Source organism: Stenella coeruleoalba, assembly GCF_951394435.1.
Source record: "Stenella coeruleoalba genome assembly, chromosome: 20".
Taxonomy (NCBI): domain Eukaryota; kingdom Metazoa; phylum Chordata; class Mammalia; order Artiodactyla; family Delphinidae; genus Stenella; species Stenella coeruleoalba.
In genome coordinates, this window is record NC_137166.1 from 33,457,663 (window position 1) to 33,480,474 (window position 22,812).

Genomic DNA, 22,812 nt, shown 5'->3' on the forward strand with positions numbered 1-22,812 from the left:
CTTAACTCCCCAGTGCAAAGTAGAACCCTCCTCATTCTCTCTCACCACGCCCTGCTCTTCCCCTTCATCACGTTTAGCGCACATCTGGGTGATCGTTAGCTAACCACACGAGAAAGCTGCAAGAGGAGGGGTGACGTCTGCTTTATCCTCCCTGATTTGCCAGTGAACTCACTTCAATCCTCGAACAACTCCATCAGGTAGCCACCATGACTGCCCATTCCACCAGCTGTGAAAGTTGAGGACCGGCAATGAGCCGTCACGTGGCCCAAGGCCACTCGGCTGGGGAGAGGTGCGGCTGGAACTTGGACCCAGGAAGTCTGATCCTGAAAGCTCTAAACACACTCCCGACACCTACTACATGCACACGCTGGGCCTCAGTATAAAGTGGCTCAAACCACATCTACACTGTACTTACCCCACCTGCCCTCCTATCCTGTTCCCCGGCAACTGAAACATGCTACCCATGATTCCCCAGCACCCAGCCTCGGCTCGGTCTGTACCCTCTGCCTTGGAGGCAGCCTGACTCCGCTCTCCCTTGGGCTCAGGACTTAACTTGCTGAGCTCGTCTCCTCGTCTGTACACAGGGTGAATAATACATGTAAACAATGCATGTAAACCATTAGGCACTTTTAATATTCCCTTGTACGGACTATTATCACTAACATATTCATACCCCACCAAAATCTTGTAGGTCTAAATCAACAGTCACAAGCCAGGCCAACTCCTGCTGTCTGGGTCCACCCAGAAAAGTGTTTTTGAAAAATTGTATGTAGTTGATGATAATTTTTTAAATTAGAAAAATTTCACATAAAAATCCAGGTGGCTGGATTCTCTTAACGAGAGGATGGCAATACCAGGGCCACATTCCCACGTGACGACAGTTGGCTGGGGCTGAGGGACGCTGTTCTCTTGACTCAGGACATGTGGTCCCCAGGGCACCCTAGTCCCCCCACCTCCCAGGTGTCTCCCTCCCAGCCTGCTGCGTTCGTGAATATGACTTCTCTGGCCTTTAGATTCTGACCCCTGGTCCCAGTCTTACCGTCCTTAGAGCCATACTGACATGCCACCTCCTTCAGAAACACCTCCCCGAATCTCCATAACCCTGTGTCTCTTCCTGGTCTTATAACTGTAAGAACGAACTTGTATTGAGCACTTACGGTGCGCCTGACATTACAACTGTTTTACAATTTGAGTCCTCACAACTGCCCTATGATGCAGGTACTATTATCATCCCTGCTTTACAGATGAGGAAACACAAGCAGAGTTGATTATTCTATTGCCATCCCCACCCCCATCCATTCCCCACCCTCTCTGTACTGCCCCGTGCCTCCAGGAAGCTGACCCTGTGGACCAATTCACTGGAGCTTTCTGGCCTCTGGCTTCTGAATTCAGCCAATGCGAAGCCCCGGCAGGAAACGGGAGGATACGAGGAGATGGGAGTTAGGGTATTTCTTCTCCACTCCCTCACTACTTCTGTACCATGTGTCTGACTGTGGTTAATCCTCCATCTTTATAGCTTCTGCCTGGTCTCCACCCATCGTCAGCTGTGGTTCCTACAGGGATCCAATCTAAAATATCCAACATTTCCTCCCCTGGCCCTTTCTGCCCTAGGGGTGGTAACAGCTTCCCACTCTTGCCAGGGACCATCAGTCCCTGGGTACCTCAACGCCCCATAAAGTATCCCTGAACCCTGCCCATACCTCTGGAAGCTAGTTTCATTTAAACTCTCTGGAGTGCATCTGTTTCCCACTAGACCTCTGGCTGACAGAGGTTCGACACTATGCCCAAGGTCCCACAGTTAGCAAATGGTGCAGCAGGATCTGAACCCAAGACGTCGGGTTCCAAAGTTCTCGCTCTTTAAGCACCACCCTACACCGCCTGATGTCCGAATCTACTTCTCCTGGTCCTTCACCTGCTTACGGCCTCCTCAAGAGTCCCCTGGGTGACACTCGAGAACCAAGCACTGTGCCTGGACCAATGCAGACCTTCCAGAATCTCTCACTGAGCCCACAGAATACAGTCACTTGATTCCTCTTTATCCTCCCAAGTATTTTTACGAGGGAGAGCCCATCCCCACATTCCTTCTCCCCCCAGATCACAGAGCTCACCTCTTTCCTGCTGGCCCCTCACACAGGCCCTTCACACACTTGTCTCCCCTCTGGACAAAGACCACGCTCCGTAACATGGCTGAGAAGGGCCCCAGGCCCAGGCTGTGACCTCTCTTCAGCCAACTGAACTTCAACCAGCATCTCAAATGAACCACCCTCTTCTCTACAGGGCTTTCTCACACGTGGCCGGTCGGTCCGGCAAACACTCATGGCTGTTACATGTCCTCTCCCCTTGCCCTGCTCACCACCACCCCTCCCCCCATGCACCTTGGCCTTAAATCCCAGCTCCTCTGAGACTACCCTCTGACCCTGGACCAGTTGGTACTTCCTGCTCTAGAGCCCCCAGAGCATCCTCTAACATTCCCTGAACATCGTCTTCATTATTCGAGAGCTACCTTCCCAAACCATGAGCCAATCAAACACGAATATCAATGCAAAGTAAAATATTAGCAAATCAAATACAGCAGCATTTTAAAGCAGCAGCCTATCATGGCAAAGAGGGATTTAACTTAGGAGTGCAAAGAAAGCTGAACACTAGGAAATCGAGTTATGTAAATCATGCATACAAATCTACATTATATTAGCAAAGAATCACCAGCTCCATCAACACCCCAACAGCATTTGATAAAATTCAATAATTATTCCTGGTTTTAAAAATCCTAGCAATCCAGGAGATGAAGAAAGCTTTCTTAACTAGATAAACAATGAACATCATACTTAATAGTTATTAAGTAAGTTGAGGCGATTCTAACCAATGCAATAAGATAAGAAAAATAGATGAGAGGCAAAGATGAAAGTTTAGTTCCACTAAACTCCAAGTTCTATGACGCAGGAACTATGTTCTCTTCCTCATAGTTTCTACAACATCCTACCCATGCTCAAATATCTGTAGAATGAACAGCCACCCAGATTAGGTCTGATTCCTATTAAATGTTCTCAAAGCACCCAGCACTTCTCCTTTGAGGCATAAATCACAGCTTAGGTTGTGTAATTTGCTTTTAAAAATACTTATCTTTTCCTACTAGAGTGTAAGGTCCATGAAAACCAGGACCATGCTCTACTGACAGAGCAAATGTATACCTGGCCTAAAGCAAGTACTCAATTTCTATTGCACAGATGCATGAATGACTTGAATAGAATGCATTTACTACATAGTTTCTAAATTATAATACATGATTTTATCCTACTTCTCAGCCTGAAGATCCGAGGCCCAGAGAAAGGGGGGGGGGGGTCCTTCAGCTGATGGCACACCGCTGTGAAGCCCACCCACTACCCTGGGATCCTCTGAAAGGCGTCAGCCACACACAAACCGCAGCCCACATGGCTCAACAAGTATGGAAAGCGAAGCCCAGAGCAAGTCCTCAGAGCCCTCTAAACAAACACACATCCAGGACGCGCCCCAGAGGGCAGAGCCGTCTGGTGAGAGCTCCTGTGTGCCGCCCTTCTGGGGCTAAGGGTGACTTCAGTGGAGGGACCTGAGGCTTCCCTCGCGAAGCCCCGTGACGGGTACCCACATGCATAAAGAGCCTCCTCTGCTTTCCCGGGAAGTTATCAAAGAATTACTTATGTCTCTGGAAATGCTTGTTTGGAAAAGGTTCCCCAGCCCACCTGGGCTTGGCAGGAGCGGCAGCGTCACCAGGCCTGCCCTCTGGGGAGGGATCAGGCTTTCCCTCCAGCTCCTGAAGGGACTCGGCCATTTTTCATGCACAGAGTCTGAAGCCAGCCATAAAGAAGCAGGCAGCTTCCCAGGATAAACGGAGCACGGTGACATCAAAGCCTGCCTTCCAGATTAAACAACTGAGGCCTTCAGCTCTCTCTGGCGTTTCTTCCAGGATATTCTGGGCTTCTGCCTCAGTTCTCCCTCAGATGGAATGGCAGATATTTTGTTTGTGAGAGTCTGAATTTTTTCCTTCCTCTGGGAGGGGGTGGGGAAGGGAGAGGGGAGAGAGAGCGAGAGGAAGAGAAAGAATGTCTGTGAGAGACAAGAGCCACAAAAAGAACATGCGTGAGTGGAAAAGAGAGCGGTAAGTCAGGGAGGCAGCCGGAAGTGCCTGCTTTGGAATCCAACGCGCGACCTAAAAATTCCAAAGTTGTGAACCTACAGCCAGTGAGTGAGGCTGCGAGAACCCCCCGAGCAAGGAGGACTGAGGGGTCCCTGACTCCCCAGCGCCTGCAGATCTCTTTGTGGGCCCCTGCCTCATGGCCCAGAGAGTCAGGCTGCATGCCCCTTCCTCAGACACATCTGGTAAACTGAGGCAGAAGACCCTCCTCCCTCAGGCACAGGTTCACAGCAGTTCTGGGGCAGGATGGGCTCTCTCTGGGATTGGCTTGTCACTGCCTCTTGCCCCCTGGTTCTTGGGGTGCCTCCCTCTGCCAATGCCACCGCTCAGGCTGCCACATCCCACCACGGCTGGGCTTCTGACCCTCCTCCCCCGCAGGGCAGCAGGGGCTGCCCCTCCTCCCAAACAGCTGGAGTAAAGCCCCAAGTCCCTGTGCATGACGCTGCCTGCGAATCAGCCCTACAGAGCGCGCTGGTGGCTGCCCGCCTGGCTCCGCCCCACCCACCTGTCCAGAGGGGAAGGTAGCTCACACGTGCCAAGAGCCACTAACATGGGGGGCTTTGCAGAAAGAATGAGCACCAGAGAGAGTTCCAGACCCCACAGGCTGCAGAGCCGCTTGGAGCCCAGAGTCCCTTCTCAAGGGCCCAATCCAAGCACCACGCATCGTCCATGGACACTAGCGAGTGAGGGGTCTCCCCCAGCTCCCACTGCACAAACCCATCCCCTCTTCCCACACTTTCTCCCTCACTGCCTCAGCTTCTCATGAGTGTTACTGTCTGCCAGTGTGCCTGTGACCACGCTTATTCTTTGTCTCCTTTATTAGACTGGAAGCTACGGGAGGACAGGCACCACAGCTCTGTGATTTGCCACTGTAGCCTCAATGCCCAGCACAGCTAGGGAATCCATAATTAATAACAATTCATTATTGATCATAATTAATTAATAGCTGAGTGTCTGAAAGAAAAGGCCTAATTCCACTCTCCCCTTTATTCCTACTTCCAGCTCCATCTGGCTGGGGAAGAGAACCTGGGGGAGGAAGAGGCAGGGATGGTGACTTAACCTATCTCCATTCATTCATTCAGCAAATATATCATGAGAGCCCACCATGTGCCCCAGGGCTGCCACAAGGAAGATGGACTCCTCAGAAAGTGATTCTTCCATTGCTGACAGCTTAGCCTTGCTGTTTTAAGCCCTCCAAGGGACAGTCTGGCCCCTGAGCCCAGGGGCCCAAGCTTCCTGTTATGAGGAGGAATTCACTCTGTCTATCACCCACCTTCTCTCCTCACTTCTGACACTCCCACTGGGTGGGGGGATGGAACCTTCCCCAAGGCTAGGAGCTTGTGGGACATGCTGAGGTTGTCTCCTGGGTTAGCTTCCCCCTGAGTTTGTGACAGTTTGTACAAGATATGAATGTAGAGGGTCTGTTCCTGAGTTCGAGGGACACAACACACACACAGCCTGACTCGGGGAACCAGTGTCCTTCTCAAAGAAGAAAAGTTTCGAAGGGAGGATAAGGCACTCCTCGAACCTCTACCAGAGACCCCATCACAGAGATGCATGAAAGCACCCAGAATGACAACCTTGCCCACCTCCCACCTTCCTGAGGGATCCAGACCTACCAGAAACAAGAAGCCCCACCTGGCACTCTGTTCAGCTCCAGCTTGCCCCAGCTCTCCTCCCCATTCCCCAGGGGTCCAGAAAGCTGCCAGGTGGGGCTATGAAGCTGGCCTGGGTGCCAGGGGCAGAGGGCACCCTCCGTGGAGAACTCAAAGAAGCCAGTGAGTGGAGGTCCAAACGCCTCCACTGGCCTCAAAGCAAATCATCTTTTAATTCTGAAACACCAAATATTTAATTTATGCTTTACCTCAAATGTCAAGTCCACCTCCCGGCACATAGCTTTGAAACCACGTAAGGAGGCCTAACACTTTCCATATGGTGAAGACATGGGGCCTTTTAATTGTGCCAACTGGTATCATTCAAGGGTAATTCCCCTGGAATCCGGCACTCAGGCAGCAGCTGGGCCAGCCTCCAATCTCATCGCCCAGCTCCATACATCCCCACGGGCTCCAACAGGGCCTGCACCCTCCCAATCTTCCCTAAACATCAAAATGCACTAGGTGCCCCCTAATCAAATTACCAAACCGCCTGGCAGCCACCTTTGATCCAGAGGCAGACTTGCCTGCACCGAAGCTCTCAGCCTGTTTCTTCAGGCGGCTCTGCCATAAAAGAACAAAAGGACCAAACTGGGGGGTGGGGGAGGGGAGGGTCTTAAATCCAGTTGTACACATTCATATATGCGCACGTGTGCACACGCTGCAGGAGCGTACACAGACGCGCAGATTCTGCTTCTCTGAGTGTTCTCCTATCAACATCTCTGCGTCCATTACGCTACTCCATCCATCTACTAAACTTGTTAACTTCACCCATTATATTTTCCAGAGCCAACATTTCCAGTTGGTTTTCTTTTGTAACTGCCTGTTGCTGCTTCGTGTTTCTAATACTGTCCTTTATCTCTGAGATTATTATGCTTATTTTAATTTCTAATTGTTTAGCATACTGTTGTCTGGCATACAAACTGTTCACGTATCAGTCATCTTCTGCAGTACTTGTACAGGTCACATTTCTCATTATTTTTCTCTGCCAAGCTCATATTCCCTTGAAGTTCAGCATGTACCCACTGAAAGGGCAGAAGCCCTAGCCTGTGTCCCTCCAAGTGAGGCTACAGAGTATGGGGGAGGGGGAGCCTCTGGTTTCATAATATGGGCCCCCATCTCCACCTCTCCCAGGGCCTCAGGGACCTGCCAGTACTTTTCTCCCCACGTTCTACTTTCAGTGAAGAGTTATCTGCCAGAACCCTGCCAGGGATAAGCATGTTATTACACCCATTTTGCAGATGAGCTAAGTAAGGTAGACAAAGGTAAAACGGCTTATACAAGGTGACAAGCTATTGTGGCCGAGACTGACCTCATTTAGTTTTGTATTTGGGAGGGCAGGCATGGGTTAAATTGCCGGTGAGGTCACCCTCTCATATCCCAGGATCTTGCATGAAACTCAGACCCAATTTAAACATTTACTAAGCTACTCAGGCTCCCTCAGAGAGGAAGAGGGCAAGCAGGGGCCCCTCATCCTTCTGCCTGCCCCACAACCTGCCTCATCCCAAAGTACTCGGCAGCCGGCCAGGGTGCCACCTCTCAGGAATGAATAAGTGCGACCCCCTCCAGGCAGATGTTCTCGTGTGGAACTTTACCACACATGGTTTCCACTGTCCTAGAAAGTAGTCCAGAATGGGAGAAAACCAGAGTCCACACCAGCCGGCTGGCAACTTTACAGGGTTATGAGGAGGATTAAGATAATGTAAGCAAAGTGCTTGACACACACAGGCGCTTAATAAATAGTAGTTATTGTTGCAGTAAAAATGCTGGTTGGATGAGCCATGAATGTGCCCCCCGCCACTTTGGTGAAAGGCCGGGTGACCGAGTGGACACAGAGGCCAACCCCAGGACGGGTCTGGGGCTGGTGAGGGGACCTCTGCCAGTCCTTGGAACTCAGCACACTTTGGAGCCCACGCCCTCCTACATCCTGATGAGATAATGGAAGAACCTGGAGCCACCCTTTCCGTGCCACTGGAAATCACAGAAATTAAACAGACCGGGGGTTGCCTACTGCTATCCTGTTCAGTATCTCAACATTTCCCAAATGTGGGGCATTCCGTTCTCATTCACAATTTTGACCAGTTGTACTTAATATTTTTCTCAGAATTGACTTTAGACTATCTCTTTCCACTTAGCTTCCTCCTAAGCAATAATATCTGCGAATTCAAGGGTTTTATGTCCCAGTTATTTATATTTTTCTGGTTAAAAAAAAAATGTAACTCTTAAGATAAGAAACATTCCTCCAGGTACCACTTGAAATCACCTCACAGGCCTCCACGGGGCAGCCCCACACCCTGGGCTCACCCTGACTTCTCCCTGGGCCATCCCCACCTCTGCAGGCTCAGGAGTGAGGCCAGCGGTGGTGGGAACCCAGGCATCCAGGTCCCAGTCGCCAAGCACAACTCTCAAGGCAGCAGAGATTCCCTCCCCTTAATATGTTGGATGGCAGGTCCCACGCTCCACCACCCAACATATGTCATGCTGATGGCTCTGTGTCTCACATCTTCAAAAGTGCTTTGAACAAACACTAATGACCCCTTAGCATTTCTCTGAGAGAGGGGGCTGGGGAAGGAGGGGCAAGCACCATCCCATGCTGTCCTCAGATGGGGGAAGAAACCAGGCAACAGAATTCCGTGACTTTACCAAAGCCATAGCCCTAAGCTGGGGCCCCCTCCCTCCCCTCCCTCATTTCCCCCAATGGCAACTTTTACTGGCTCGCATTCCTCTTGCTGGGAACACTACTATTTAATTAAAAACGACAGACTTTTGTTTTCCTCTCCTTCCTTCCTCCTCCCTCCCATCCTCCAGGACTGGATGCCAAGGAGACCTACCAAAAACATGCGGGTAACATTTGTTATGGCTTTGAAGATAAAAGTCAATTGAAGTAAGCCCTCGCTGTATTTCAAGTTTCCCCTAAAGCATGGAGCAAGCTCCCTGGCAGTTTAGGAAAGAAAAAAAAAAGCAGGGGGGACTGCAAATAAATGTCATTCTGCAGGAATACTTTGTAAAAATAAACAGGCTGAAAAAACCCAAAACTTGATTAATGGAAATCCACTCAGTTGGCCTCTGTCTTCAGCTGCAAATGCATTTGTTCATATGGCTAAATCGGATCATTTTCATTGGGCTTTAAATAAATAAGGAGATCAAAAACTAGAAATGGTGGGGGAAGAAAGGGAAGTTTGGAGTTCTGTCTTTAAAGGGCCCCAACTGCAGTGCCCCCGCCCACCGAGTTTTGGCCTTTCCCGGGGGACAGCAGCTCCAATTCTAACCCAGCCAACAGATGAAGAGAAATGGAGAAGAGAAGGCCCCCAGCTCAGCAGTGGCAGTGGAGGAGGAGATGGGAGCTTCTTCCAGATGCAGGGGTTATTTCATACGTGCACAAGAGTCGACTTTATCCACAGGCTCACCTCCTCCAACTGGCTGCACCCAGTCCAGGTCCCATCACCAAATACACACACACACACACACACACACACATCTGAAAAGTCCACTGGCCCCTCCCCAGCCCATGGACAAGACCAAAGAACTAACCAGACCTGAGACTCAGTCTGTTCTCCTCTAAGTTAAAAAAAAAAAAATTAAATGTCACATCAAAAAGTTGATTCATCCTTTGATCCTTGGCTTGCTCGAGTTCCACGCAGACCATCTGAAAGCCCTGTGCAGAGTTCTGGAGCCCATAGGACATCTGTGAACACCAGTGCCAGGCCAGGAGCTGAGGCTGGACTCACTCACTCCCCTGTCACATCTACTGCTCCCCTAGGAACAACTCCAACCTCAGGGACCCACTGGGGGAGGGCTAGGGGCAGGCCCAGGCTACAGCAGAATGAGGCCCTCTCTCTCCTTGTGGGCCAAGCCAAGGGGTCTCCCCGATCTCAGTACCCCCCAAGTTCTGCCCACCACCAGATCACAGCCGGCTCTACTGGGGCTGCAGGACAGATAGTACTGATGAATGTCACACACTTGGAACACATCAGAGGCCGGCACGGTCCTGCCTTCCACCCAGACACCCCCAGATGCCTTCCCACTTCCCTAGCCCCAACTCCAAATCCACCTTTGAGCGCTGGCCACAGAAACAAGGTAGAAGTCAGAGCAGGCCCCCAGATCCCTCCAGCGCAGACAAGCTTCCCCATCAACTGGACCTGCACCACCACATCACCTAGGACATTCCCCCCCCCACACACACGGCAGCCCTCTGCCCCCAACTGAACAGGAGACTGCCACCTGTGTCACCAATAAGGTTCCCCAAGGCAGGGGGTGTACAGGGTCATACTGGTGGGTCAGGGGCAGCTGAGAAGGGATTTCTGGACTTAGAAGCTGCGCCGAGAGGGTGCTAAAAGTTGGGGTTCGGGGGGTAGGTATGGAGAAGCATCTCTGAGGTTGAAAGGGACGTAGGTGGGGATCGTACCCGCGTTCCTCTGCCAACGGTGCCAGCCGCCCGCAGCTGTCGGGATCCGGAGCTGCCACCCGGGCAGCGCTGCCTCCCGATCCACTCCTCAATGCCTTTCCGAGCCCAGGCGGCGCTCGCAGCGAAGCTGTCACCTGAGGCGGGGACGACACGAAGCCCCTGAGTCCGGCCCCTAGGCTGAAAGTTACCCGAGAGAGGAGAGAAAGAGTGGGCGAGGCAGAGGCAGCAGGGACCCGGAGGGTGTTGGGAGCCGCGCACAATCCGAGAGAAGGACGCAGGTAATCAGGAGAAGGGAGTTCAGCGAAGCCCCAAGAGCGAGGATCCAGAGCGGAGCCAAGGGGGAAGCAGGACCCCAGGAAGACGCGTCTGGGGATCAGAAGAGCGAGCGCCAGAGGCCAGGACTGAGGAGGGGAGGGATGAACACGGGGTGAGGGGAAGAGGGGAACTGAGCGTCGGAAGAGGGGGCGCAGAAGCCAAGATCTCGGGAGAGGGGGCTGAGGGCCAGAAAGAGAGGGCGCAGGCTCTTGGAGAAGGGGCTTAGGAGCCTGAAAAGGGGGTGCAGTGAGTGCGGGGTCGGGGTACCGCAACAGGAGGGGTTGAGAGTCAGAAGAGAGAGCACAGGATAGCGGGGAGGGGGTAGGATGGACAGAGGAGGGGACACAAAGTCCGCTCCAAGGAGAGGGTTTGTGGGACTGGTGACTGGAGTAGCGGGTGGGGGTGGCCCTGGTAATAAGATCCGCGGGCTAGGCCATTCCGCCGCCGTCCGCGGTGCTTCCCAGTCTATCCCCCCCGGTCCGTGCCCCGCGCGCCCCTACCTTCCGGGCTCTCCCTGCGCTTGCACACGGCGGCTGCAGGCACATCGCGCGCGGCGGCGGCGGGAGCCGGAAAGAAAGGAGAGGCAGAGAGTTAGCAATCGCGGGGGCGAGGGCGGCAGGGACCAGGGGGCCGGCACGCGGGCGGGGACACTGACCCGGCTTGGAGTGAAGTTTCCCCATGCTGGGGGCGCTGCGGGAGGGGGCGTCCCTAAGCCATGCGCCCGGCCCGCGGGCCCTGCGGCTCGCCGCGCCGCGCCTCGCTCTCCTCCTCCTGGAGCAGCCCCGAAGCCGAGCGGATCCTGAAAGGTCGCCGCGACACGATCCTGCCGCCGTCGCCGCGGCCGGACTGACGCCCGGGCGCGCCGAACCCCTAGCCCGCCGCCGCAGCCTGCGCCTCCCCGCGCACCCATTGGCCGGGCGCGGCGCATCAAAGGCGAGGCGGGCCGCGGAGGGAGAAGTCTGGGGGCGGGGCCGGCGGGCTGGGGGCGGGGCGTGGAGAGGCGCTGCAGGGCTGGACACAGCGCCCCCCTCCAGGCTGCGGTCTCTGACCCGGGCCGGGGGCTGGGGACCCGGGACTGGGGACCGGGGGTGGGGGGGTGATGGGAGGCGGAGGAGCTCTGGCCAGGAGGAGTATTGGAACAGACACCCTCTTGGGTCCTGCCCGCTCTGCAATAACTGCTCCTCTGGCTCACGGGGCTGTGCGTTCCCTCCGCTCTATTTTTCCTGGCAGCGGACAGGAGGACTCAGCGGCTCCACTTTACAGGTGATGAAACTGAGGTCGGAGAAGAGACGCTGCTTGGAGCGCCCGCAGCGTTGCCCCTTCCGTTGCATGATCGGACTTTTGCAGAAAGTGTTCGCTTATTACCCGCCCCGTGCCCGCCCACCTTCTCCTCCGACTCTCTACGTTTTGATTTGGTTGTGCAGGAGAAGCCCCCACTGCACCTCCTGCCAGCTGTGGACCCAACCAACTCCCGGCGGCTACAAGTGTCCGAAAGCCACGAGTTGCCAGCCAATCGCTGTCCCCGCATCCCGGGGCCCGTGGGTGCCCGCCGGGGGTCGGGGCGCGCTGCCAGCTGTGCAGCCCGGAAGGGGGTAACCGCTGGGTCTTTGATCTTCCTTGGTTTCCGCTCCCCGCTGCAGTTCGCCAGACCAAGGGCTTGTTTGTTTTGTCTGGGGAGGTCTCTGCGGAGGGGAGGGCGACATCAAGGGGTTCCACTCCACCTTTGTGGTTCTCAGAGAGAACGCCTGCTCTTCTAGGGACGCTGTGGGCCTGTTAAGTTCTTCCTGGTACTCGGTAGCCTAGGCGTGGGAAAAGAAAACTCTGTGCTAGGACTGAATTCTCTGTGTGAGCCTCAGTTTTATGGTCTGTAAAATGGAGGCTCAATTCTGCCCTTCTTGCCAACTCCTTAGAGGGGCACTGCCGAAAAGGAAGATAATGTGAGCAACATATGTAATTTCCAAATTTCCTAGTAGCCACATTTTTTTTAAAAGTCAAAAAGAAACATTAAACTTATTTTAATATATTTTCTTTAACTTGATATATCAAAAACGCTTTAATTTCAACTTATAATGAGATGTTGTACATTCTTTTTTTGCACTGTTTAAAACCTGGTGTGCATTTTACATTTAGAGCACATCTCAACACAGACGAGCCACATTTCAAGTGACCAATAGCCGTGGGTGATTGGTGGCTACTGTATTGGACATCATAACTCTGGAGCACCTACATGTCTCAAAAGGATATTGGGAACTGCGTGGCCCTCCAGAGTCATAAATCCCTTCACCCAACAGTGTCTTACTTCCTTTCTCCAAACTTGCTTTCTACACACCCATTTGTGTGGAAATGAAGACTAATCCTATAAGCAGGTACATTAACGCTCATAGCAGGCTGGTTTCATTTGAGGAGTGCTGGGACCCCCCAAAACATTATTATTGTCCATTTTATATTGCAGTTCTCTATTCAGTACCTACTGTGTGTCAGCCATTGTCCTAAGTCATGTATAACTCTTACAACCACTGTTTGATGCAGGCTCGTACTTATTCTACAAAGGAGGGAACTACTAGGCTCAGAGAGGTGAAGTCACGTGCCCAAGGTCACACAGCTAGGCAATGACCTGATTAGGAACTGAACCCAAGCCCCTTGATTCCATTGCCCATGTTGTTTTTACTACACCAGGCTGTCCCAACACTGTCCAAACTTAACATTCCACCATTAGAGAGAGACTCACCCATCTGGAAACAAATACTGATTCAGTGCCAGCTGTGTGCCAAGCACTGTTTTAGGCACTTAAGATATATCAGTGAACAAAACAAACAATCCCCACTCTCATGGATCTTGCACTCTACTGGGAAGAAGACAGAGAAGAAACATAATTGAATGGGCAAACAGTATGGTAAGTGAGAAGGCATCACCAGCTATAGCAGTGGTTCTCAACTGTGGGCAGTTTTGCACTTTGGTGGACATTTGGCAATGTCTGAAGGCATCTAGCAAGTAGAGGCTAGGGTTGCTGCTAAACATCCTACAATGCACAGGACAGCCGCCTAAAACAAAGAGTGGTCCAGCCCCAGGGGTCAATAGTGCCAAAGTGAGAACCCCTGAGCTGCAGGAAAATGGAAACGCAGAGCAGGATGATAGGGACCAGAAGTAGGAGGGAGGTGGGGGGCTCTGTGTGTCTGAGTTCCAGTAGGAGCTTTCCTGCAGACCCCTCCAAAGGAAATGGAATTCGGTTGGGGGTGCTCTCTGTCTCTCTCACCCCCGCCCTCCGCCAGCGCCAGGGTGCATCTAAATCAAAGCAAAACTCTGAGCGGTCTTTCTCACAGTGCTCAGAAAGTTGGTTACTTCCTTAAACCGGTCATGGCTTTCTTCTTGCATGAGAAAAAAGTATCCCCTCTTCCCCTTGGGAATTTCTTTTTACAGTTCAAAAAGAGATAAAAGCAAGAACTAAAACTGCAGTTACCATTTTAAGTCTTGGGGGAAGTAAATCCCAAATGTCCAGCCCAGACGCAAAGGCCCCCCTCCACCTTCAGCCTGGCCCTTCCCAGCCCAGCAGGCGCCTAGGACTTCGCTGCTCTTGGAATCGTGACACGCCCACCCCCACCAACCTGACCCTGGGGGGAGACACAGGAGAGGTGGGCCTGGTGGTAAAACCTCAGCCTGTCCAGGCCTCTGAGGAGGGGCTCCCCAGGGGCCACCAACCCACTGTCCACCTGGGGTGGCTATTCGGCCTTTGCCGTTTTCCTGCCGCACCACTCGCTGTCTTTTTATGTGTTTTAATAATTTATCTGGCCCACTTCTTGGGCTGTATACTTACAGTGACACATCTTTTTCTTTGAAGATTTCCCATCCTGTAGGGGAGGAGAATGGGGAAGGAAGGCAAGGAAGAGATAAGAGAGAGATTATAACAGAAACGGGTTTCATGGGGCTTGAGATTTAGCAAGGCTGGTTTAGGTGAAATCTGTTAGACGTGGAGTTGGGAGGTTTAAAAAAAAAAAAATCACCCTGGTTGGCTGTCCCACGCTTGCCCCCAAGATAAGCCATCTGCTCTGGCCCCCTTCAAATGCCACTTCCTGGAGGAAGCCCTCCTTGACCTTCCCATCTGAAGAATTCTGACCACTCTGAAAGAGCCAAGGTCCCCTCCCCTCTCTCCACTTGGCACTCCTTATTTTTTAAGGAGGGAGCTAAATTTCCCTCCTAGAGTTTGGGCTCCTTGAGGTGGGGTCTTGTCTGACTCACATCTCTAGATGCAGTACCCAGCATTGCCCATAGGAGGTGCTCTATATGAAACGAGAGGAACCGGCCCAGTCCCATCTCTACCCTGTGACGTGTTGTGATCAGTAAGAGGGTGGGAGGGCTTCCAAGAGTATGATCTGGGGTATACTGAAGAAATAATGAATGCCCAAATTTTGCTGGTTCCCCCTAGGTCCCGGGCGTTGCTTCATTCCACAGGTCCCTGGTGAGTTTTGGCATTGCTAAGTGCCAAACCTGGTTTGGGTGAGAAGAGGAGAGTTAAACTATCCTGCATGAAAAAGTCACAGGAACTTTCAAGACGGCAACCGGGAAAGGGAAGGGAAGAGTGGCAAGGGAAAGCGTATGAGTAGAGAGTGACGAATATAAGTGCCTAAGAAGGGGCAATCCAGTGAGGTAGGGGCAGCCAATTCATTTTCAGGACAGTGAAATGTGATTGGCAGTTGTCACTTGCCCTGCTTTGTTCTGTAATCGCCCTTCATCCCTCCAAATCTTGGCAAAATCCTAACCACATCTTTGGGGTAGTGGCAGAGGACAGAATGAAGGAACCAGAAAGACAGCCCAACATGGATCCTTCGTAGGGCAACAGGTCACAGTCTTCCGAGTGGACATGTTCATCAGCAGGAAAAGATGGGAGCAAGTGGCAGCCGGGAGGAACGCCAGCCCCAGCATCAGTCCTTGGAGATGAGGTGGGGGGAGGCTGGGCTTCCCCCAGGACAAGGGGTAGGGTCCTCAAGCCACTCTGTTCAGGTGTTAGAGGAAAGACTCCCCAAAGACAGCTACTTGAGCCTAAATGAATTGAATTTTTGTGCCACCGACACATCCCAGGTCAAGGGTGTCTCAGCAAGTTCAGAATGCAGGCTTCCCAGGTGACCTCTGAGGAGGGAGACAGCCAGCCCGGCCTTATCCTGTCCCTGCTCTCCTCCAGTCCCTGCCTCTCTGCTGCTCTCCAGGCTCCTCTGAGAAGCCCTTCCAGTCACAGCACCACTCTGTCTACTTCCCAACGTCTTTCGCAAAAGGGAGAAAGAAACTCCCATCTTTTCAAGGCTTTGGTTTTCAGTTACCATCTGGGCCTAACCACCCAGATGCACAGTCTGCACATCCACAAAATAGAAGGAAGTGTCCAGCACTATTCACTATTTGCTGAAATGGGTTCCAGTGAACACCATAATTCCAGTGAGATGCTCTCATTGTGTGAAAGAAAGGGCTCCATAGGAAACCTTGGGCAGCCCTGGCCTAGCAAAGGGAGACAGGTTCCTTTTCTGCAGGACTTGTCAGAACCTTCAGTGAGTAGCGAAGCTTTGTGATTCTCCAAGAGGAAGGCATCCTAAGGAGTGTTTTTCAAACGCACTGGACCGGGGAATCCTTTATAAGAGGTGCAAGTGAAAACAGATGTTCATGGAACATACTTTGGAAAATGCTGGATTAGGTGGCTTCTACGTTTCCTTCTAATCTGAAATTCCAAGTACGAAATCCAGGGACCTAGCCTAGGAGGGTGACAGGAAGGAAAGTTCACTGGGGACAAAGCCAGTGCGGGGAGGCTCCCTGAAGGAATACACCCGCGTGTTTATGATGTGCATTTAACATGTCTCAGAACGCGTATGTCTGCCTCCAGGCCTCTGAGCAATCAGACACCTCCCATGCATGAGGCTCCACGTGGGGCTTCTTAAGGCCAAAGCGCAAGGCAAGAAGGAAAAGCATCACTGTTACAAAGCTCATGGTCAGTTTGCCTGCCTCACCTGCTTTCCCTTCAAGCTTAGCCTCCCCTTCCCCCTCCTCCTCCTCGGTCCCCACCACCACCACCATCTTCTCCTTCCATTCCACAGAGCACAGCTTCATGGTGGCCCTGCTGCCATGTTGGTACCACACGACCTCTTCATTCCCTGGCCACAGCTGATTGGATGCCTGACCCATGAGCCTGACCAATCAGGATCTTTTTGCAGAATTTGAAGAGCAAGGCCCAGGGCCTGGGGTCTGTTTGCTGGTGGTCTCTGAAGCTGAAGGGCTCCATAATGCCAGAGGCTGGAGCAGCTGCCGGGGAGTCCATGTGGGCTGATGAACAAGCAGAAAGAAGCAGGAGTAGAAGCAGTCAGAGACGGGCAGAGACAGTCAACCAGGTGGAGAGAGATGCACAGACAGACAGACACACAGACCGTCTTGGTCCCTGATACTACCTGTTCCCAGCTCCTAGCCTTGTTAGTTCTGCCTTGTATGTTCTGTTCTGATCTTGGGTCTCTGAGAGACCCTTGGTCCCTCTGTTTTAGGCTGGGGTCAAAGAACCAAGATGAAGGTTCCCTGGAATTTAATAGGCATATGAATCCCCTGGGATCGTGTTAAAATGCAGTCTGGGGCGGGACCTGAGAATCTGCATTTCTAACAACCTCCCAGATTAGACTGATGCTCCTGGTCTGTAGACTGCATTCGAGGCTCTAGAAAGTGAAGGCTTCTCAGCAGCTACTAGGGTTATAGAACTTGCTTCTTCATTGAGTAAGTAGCAGTACTGGGCAGGAGAAGGAGAGACAGACGTCAGGGAGGAGGCACCTGAGAAATAAAGGTGTTCTCTTTTATTAATTAAGTCATTCAACAAAGATTTGTTGAGGGCCTAATTTACACTACGCTGTTATGTTAACAAAACAGAAAAAATAAGTTAGTGAAATATACGGTGTGTCTATGGGAAAAATCACGTAAGAAAGAGGGAGATGAAACACCAGGGGAGGGGTTGCAATTTTAGGTGGAGGGGTTGCAATTTTAGGTAGAGGGGTCAGAGGGTAGCCTCTGAGCAAAAATGTGAAAATGAGGAAAGGAACCATAAGGACGCCAGGGGAAAGCAGGTCCAGGCAGGGGGAGCAGCAAGTGCAAAGGTCCTGAGGTGGGGACATGCCAGGAATATTTTGGGAAGAAGGAGGCCAGTGGCTCTGAAGCAGAGAAAGTGAGGGGGAGGGGAAGATGAGGTTGGGAAGTGACAAGATAGATCATAAGAACCCTGTGGGCCTTGGCCAGGGCCTCAGCTTTACTGGAGGGAGATAGGCGCCATTAGAGGATTGTGACCGGGAGTGAAGGGGCTGCTGGGTTGAGAGCAGAGTGTGGATGTGGGGCTGGTGGCAGGAGACCAGGCAGAGGCAAGGAGACCAGCCAGGAGGAGATGGCAGCAGCCCTGGCAAGACGTGATGGTGGCTTAGACCAGGGTGATGGCAGTGGAGGAGGTGAGAGGTCGGAGGCTGAATGCATTTGGAAGTTAGTGGCAACAAGTAGCTAATACACTGGCATGGGGTGGGAGAGAAAGAGCAGAGTTAAGGAAGTTGCCAAAATCATTGGCCTGAGCCACTGGGAGAAAGAAGCTGCTATTAACTGAGATGATGAAGCCTGTGCGGGGAGCTGTCTGCAGGGCAGGGAAGCTCAGGGCTCTGTTGGAACACGTTATTTTGAGAGGCCTTTTGGGTATCCGAGCAGCCAGATCAAGTAGGCAGTTGGATCTATGCGCCTGGAGTTCAGAGGCTGCAGCCCGGAGAGCTGCACCTGGGTGTCCTAAACCTCGAGAGGGAATTTAAAGCCTGCCATTGGATGAGATCCCATGAGGAGAATGAGTGCAGACAGAGAACAGAAGAGGGCCAAGGACAGAGCAAATTCAGGGACTGACAAGTATCTGCCCATCTCCTCGGAATCTCAGTGGCTCCGCAACTTCTTGACCCCCATCCAGTTTACATGGGCTGCCCTCCTAGAAAACCCCCTGCTCAGTAAATCCTTCTCACACCTGCTCACCCCACCCCTGAAGCCCTAACCCATCCCCCCCACCCTACCCCCACCCCCGCTCCCCAGAGCAGGCAGGATTCCTGGCTCAGCATCTCAAGTCTCAAAGCAGTTCTTTGTTCAAAGCAGCCCTAGAGATAAACGAGACAATGTGCGTGAAGCGCTCCGGGCGTCCAGCTCGGGACCGGTGGATGCCAGCTGTCCCTGATGAGGCGCTTAGAGCAGGGCACCCTGCCCTCCCCAACTTAGCCATGCCTACGGCTGCCTCACACCACCGTGGGCCTGGCGCACAGCTGGGGCTTTAGAAATGTTCACCGTAGGCAAGAATGGCTGAGCGAACGGGCCCGTCTGACCAGGGGTGACACTATCTCCCACGGCATCTCCCGGAGTTCTCCAAAATCCCCTCCCACATCACTTTTGTTTCTTCTGACTCGGTGCCCAAGAGAAGGTCGCTGCCTCTCTATTGCTCCAACAGCTTTTACCCCCATCACACCAACCCCCAGCCAAGGCAGAAAGGGCCGCGGAGGTGCTCAGACACCCCACCACCATCATCCCATCTCTCTGAAACCACTGGGATGAGTGTTTTCTTCTCCACAGAACGGAGAATTCTCCATCTGCATCTTCCAACAGAGAGCTGGGGTACATCCTCCACCTGGCGCCTCTTTTAACATCATTGTCTGCGGACTTCTCTGGGTGACAAGTATCTTTGTACTGAGCCCCCCTCCTCGGCCCCTCCCTCTCTCCCTGGGTTCTGATTCTTTCTCACAGGCTTCCGTCTGCACAAAGGGACCATTGAGAGGCAGGCCATGGGACGCCGCCTTTGATCTGGGGTTCTAATAACGTGTGTATGTTTGTGTCCCAAAACAATGCAGCAGCCTCGCTGGATGGATAGAGCCGGGGGTGGGGGGGGGGGGTGGGCGCGGGGAGCAGAGGAAGGGAAAGTCAGCAGGATGGTTACAGTGGAGGCTTGGCTGTGAGCATCAGCACGTTGGCTGGCACATTCGGAGAGAACCTCTGCTGAGTCTGTCTGGTGAGGTACACTTGTTACACGGACAAAAGCCCTGGCACGGCCATGATTTGCCAAACCCAGACCTGAGAGGTCACCGGGACTGCCCAGGAGCTCCACAGAGCTAGCGGCCACAGGTACACCAGGGGAAGGTCAGGAAACACAAAGGAGGGGTTTGGACAGGTAGAGCTGGTGGCATCTGCCTAGTCTAAAGGGCCAGCTGCAGCTCAACGCCAGCCCAAGGGCCCATAGTTGCTGGACTTTTGATTTTTCAAGAGTAGCTGCAAATCCAGGCTTCTAAGTGAAATCTCCAAATTTTAAAATATCGGCAGCTAACTTAAAATTTTTTAAGTCATAGTGTAGGCCAAATGAAACGTGTTCCTCCTAGGATCCAGCCCCTGGGCACCAGTTTCACCCTCTGCTTAGGTAGATTCATCCAGAGAAAATGTACATTGGAGACAGGCAAGGTGGGGGGAAGGCAATAATTCAGACCAGGCCCAGGCTCTCTCCAAAAGGGGAAAAGAGGGGAGATGAAGGCAGAGTAGTGCCTCCTGCCCCAGTGTCCCCCAAACACCCTCTCTGCCATCAGCATTATTTCTCCAATCTCTCGTCAAATGGGTACCAAGTCCCTCCAATGTGCCAGGACTGGGCTGGGTGCAGGGGATACAGGAACGGATCAGAAAGGACTCTGTAAGTCCAGGCAAGCAGGCAGAAGTGTGGCAAGCTAGGCTGTGCTGAGGGCTCACTATTGCCAGGCTCTGTGTGAAGGGCTGTATGCATTTTGTTACCTCACAGAATCCTTACAACCCCCTGGGGAGGAGGGACCTATGATTACCATCCCCGCTTTATAGATGAGGAAATGAGCTCAAGAAGAATAACAGAACTTCTCAACAAAGTGACAGAGACTAGGTTCCCCACTGCCTGCCAGCTGAGCTCTTGCCTGTGGCCACTACTATACACTGACCTGCAAGATGGATCACCCAGGTTTATGCCACGTAACTCTTGGTGTTGTGCAGTGTGTAACCTGTGCAACTGTACATGCCAACCCTGTAGTAGAACAGACAAATTACAACAAATTAAGTGTTCATCAAAGTATATATAAAGCCCAAGAATGCTGAGGCTGGGGCCTCCCCTGAGAACCTCTTCCCAGCACAAATCTTGCTCCTTGAGAAGAAAAAATTTCCTCCTTTGCCCAGACTTTCCACCTTCCATGGGTACCTGAAAGAAGCAAAGCAGAACATTAGCACTTCCTGGCTCCAATATTTGCCCTCAGTTTTCTCATCTGTAAATGGAGATTATAGCTAGGAAGTAATTCTAACATCCCTGAAACAACTGGAGAGGGATTCTGGGCTAAACAGGTAGCTCTGCCTTCTTCACCTGCCAGATGGGTAACCTTGACCTGCTACTTACCCTTACTTCCTCCATCTATAAAATGGCAGACAGCACCCGGCTCAGGGTGGGCTCTCGGTAAGCCATCATTAGTGTTGCCTAACTGTTGTCATCATCATCATCTCTGTGACCTTCCACCACCGGGACCATGCTCCGGAGGGGCCATGCCCCCCTCCTGCATAAACGCATCCCATGGTTCCTGCTCCCATCAGGCATCAGACCAACTCTTTCCAAGAACTCACTGGGCTGCACAGCACAGCTGACCTTTCACATTTGCAACATAGGAGTAATGTGACGGAGCTCCCAGACAGGGTGAAGTGGGATTGGGCCCGCCGTGTCAGCTGCCCGCCAACCTGGGGTGCACTTCCCCTGAGCAGGGGGGCTGGGGCCAGGGCTGAGGCTCCTCCATCCATTGCCTTGGATTTCTCCAGGGAGGACGCTGGGGAGGAGGGCTGGTCAAAACCCTTTATCCAAGGTTGGCCGGTCAGGCCACTGGCCTCAGAAAGAAAAGGAGAGAGGAGGGAAAGGCTGAAAATTGGGCCCAGAAACCCCTCACCCTCTGCTCCCTGCTCCTCCCCTAAACCCTTAACCTCCCTCTTTGTAGGAGGATGCTCTCAGGGGCCCAAATGGTTCAGGCAACATGCAGGGGACTAGTAAACCTTTAAAAAGCTCTTTGGCCTCACTAAAATCCAGGAGAATGGGAGCTCAACAGCAATCAAATACCTTGAAAGAGATTTGAACAGAGGAGAGCTGTCGTCCTTCTCAAACCCCGTGCCCCCTTTATACAAGTCAGCATTTTAATGCACATGTAATATTCTGAATATCTCTAACTTCAAATGAAAATCATTCAGCTTTCAAAAAATTTTAAACGCCAAGAAAAATGTCAGCTTTTCTGTTCTTAAAAGTTAGCAATATGTGCCGGCATGTCAGAAGCAAGTGATGGGACGCCCACTCTCCCTCTCATCTGCCCAGGCCTCCCTGAGCTCCAGCCTCTGGCCAGCTCCTCAGACACCCAGGTGGCCTCCTGACTCTGTCCTCTCGCTGCTGCCCCACTCACTGCTCTCCCCACTCCGGCCACCTGCTCATCCTTCAGCCCCAGCCTGGATGTCACCTCTTCCTCTATAAACCAGCAGTCCTTCTCCTGTCTTAGTCCCCAGCTGGAGCCCTGGGGAGTTCGTTCCTTCAACCCAAGTGGCTTAATAACACACTTACTCATCCCCAACTCTCACAGCCCCCAGATGGAATTCTGGGGCCAGCTGTTAACATACTAATCAGAAAGGAAGTGCCGAGGCTGGGGCTCGCAGGATGACCAAGAATGGGGATCCACCCCACGTTTAAGTGGCTACCCTCTGAAGATGAGTCCCAAACCAGCTCCTGGCCAGAGGACCAACTCCATGCAGCCTGTGGAACCCGTGTGGTGACAGGGTGTCTGCACTGACCACCCCACCCACCATACACTAGATGCTAAGTTCAAGGTGATCCACTGAGGGGGCTGTCATCTGGCTGCCCTACACCCAGTGCAGTTCAGGCACCATGCTGGGTGCTCTAGGCAGTGCTGAGACAAACCCAACCTTGGGAGATGAGCACACAATAGCATGGATGGAGGTGAATCATGAGCTAAGCTATGGGAAGGCTTAGCACAGAGCCTGGCAAATAGCAGACATGCGGTACACAGGATCTCATCATTGTTATTATAAGAACTCCAAAAAATAATGTTTTCTTTAGGACTTTCTGGTTGTAAGTGACAGGGACAGAAACCCACTAAAACTAATCCAAGCAAAAAGGAACATTATGGGCTCACATAACCCAGGTTCTGGGAGGACAGATCATGGGCAGCTTCAATTTATAACCTGACAACATTGGGTTGAGAGTAAAAAAAGAATTA

At 52.4% G+C, this 22,812-nt stretch overlaps 1 protein-coding gene across 2 annotated transcripts in view; it reads right to left on the reverse strand.

Moving 5' to 3' along the window:
- Nucleotides 1-11,375, reverse strand: part of NKD1 (NKD inhibitor of WNT signaling pathway 1) — an 84,812-nt gene extending 73,437 nt beyond the window's left edge. Inside the window, exons 1-3 of one of the 2 annotated variants that reach the window (XM_079906580.1) lie at nucleotides 11,196-11,375; nucleotides 11,041-11,073; nucleotides 10,226-10,359 (exon numbers count right to left, since the gene is read on the reverse strand). In XM_079906580.1, the coding sequence (XP_079762706.1) occupies nucleotides 10,226-10,359; nucleotides 11,041-11,073; nucleotides 11,196-11,220 (192 nt within the window). In that variant the 5' untranslated portion in view covers nucleotides 11,221-11,375. The remainder of the gene's footprint in view (nucleotides 1-10,225; nucleotides 10,360-11,040; nucleotides 11,074-11,195) is intronic. The other variant, XM_079906581.1, reaches the window with a different exon arrangement.
- Nucleotides 11,376-22,812: the final 11,437 nt, after the last annotated feature.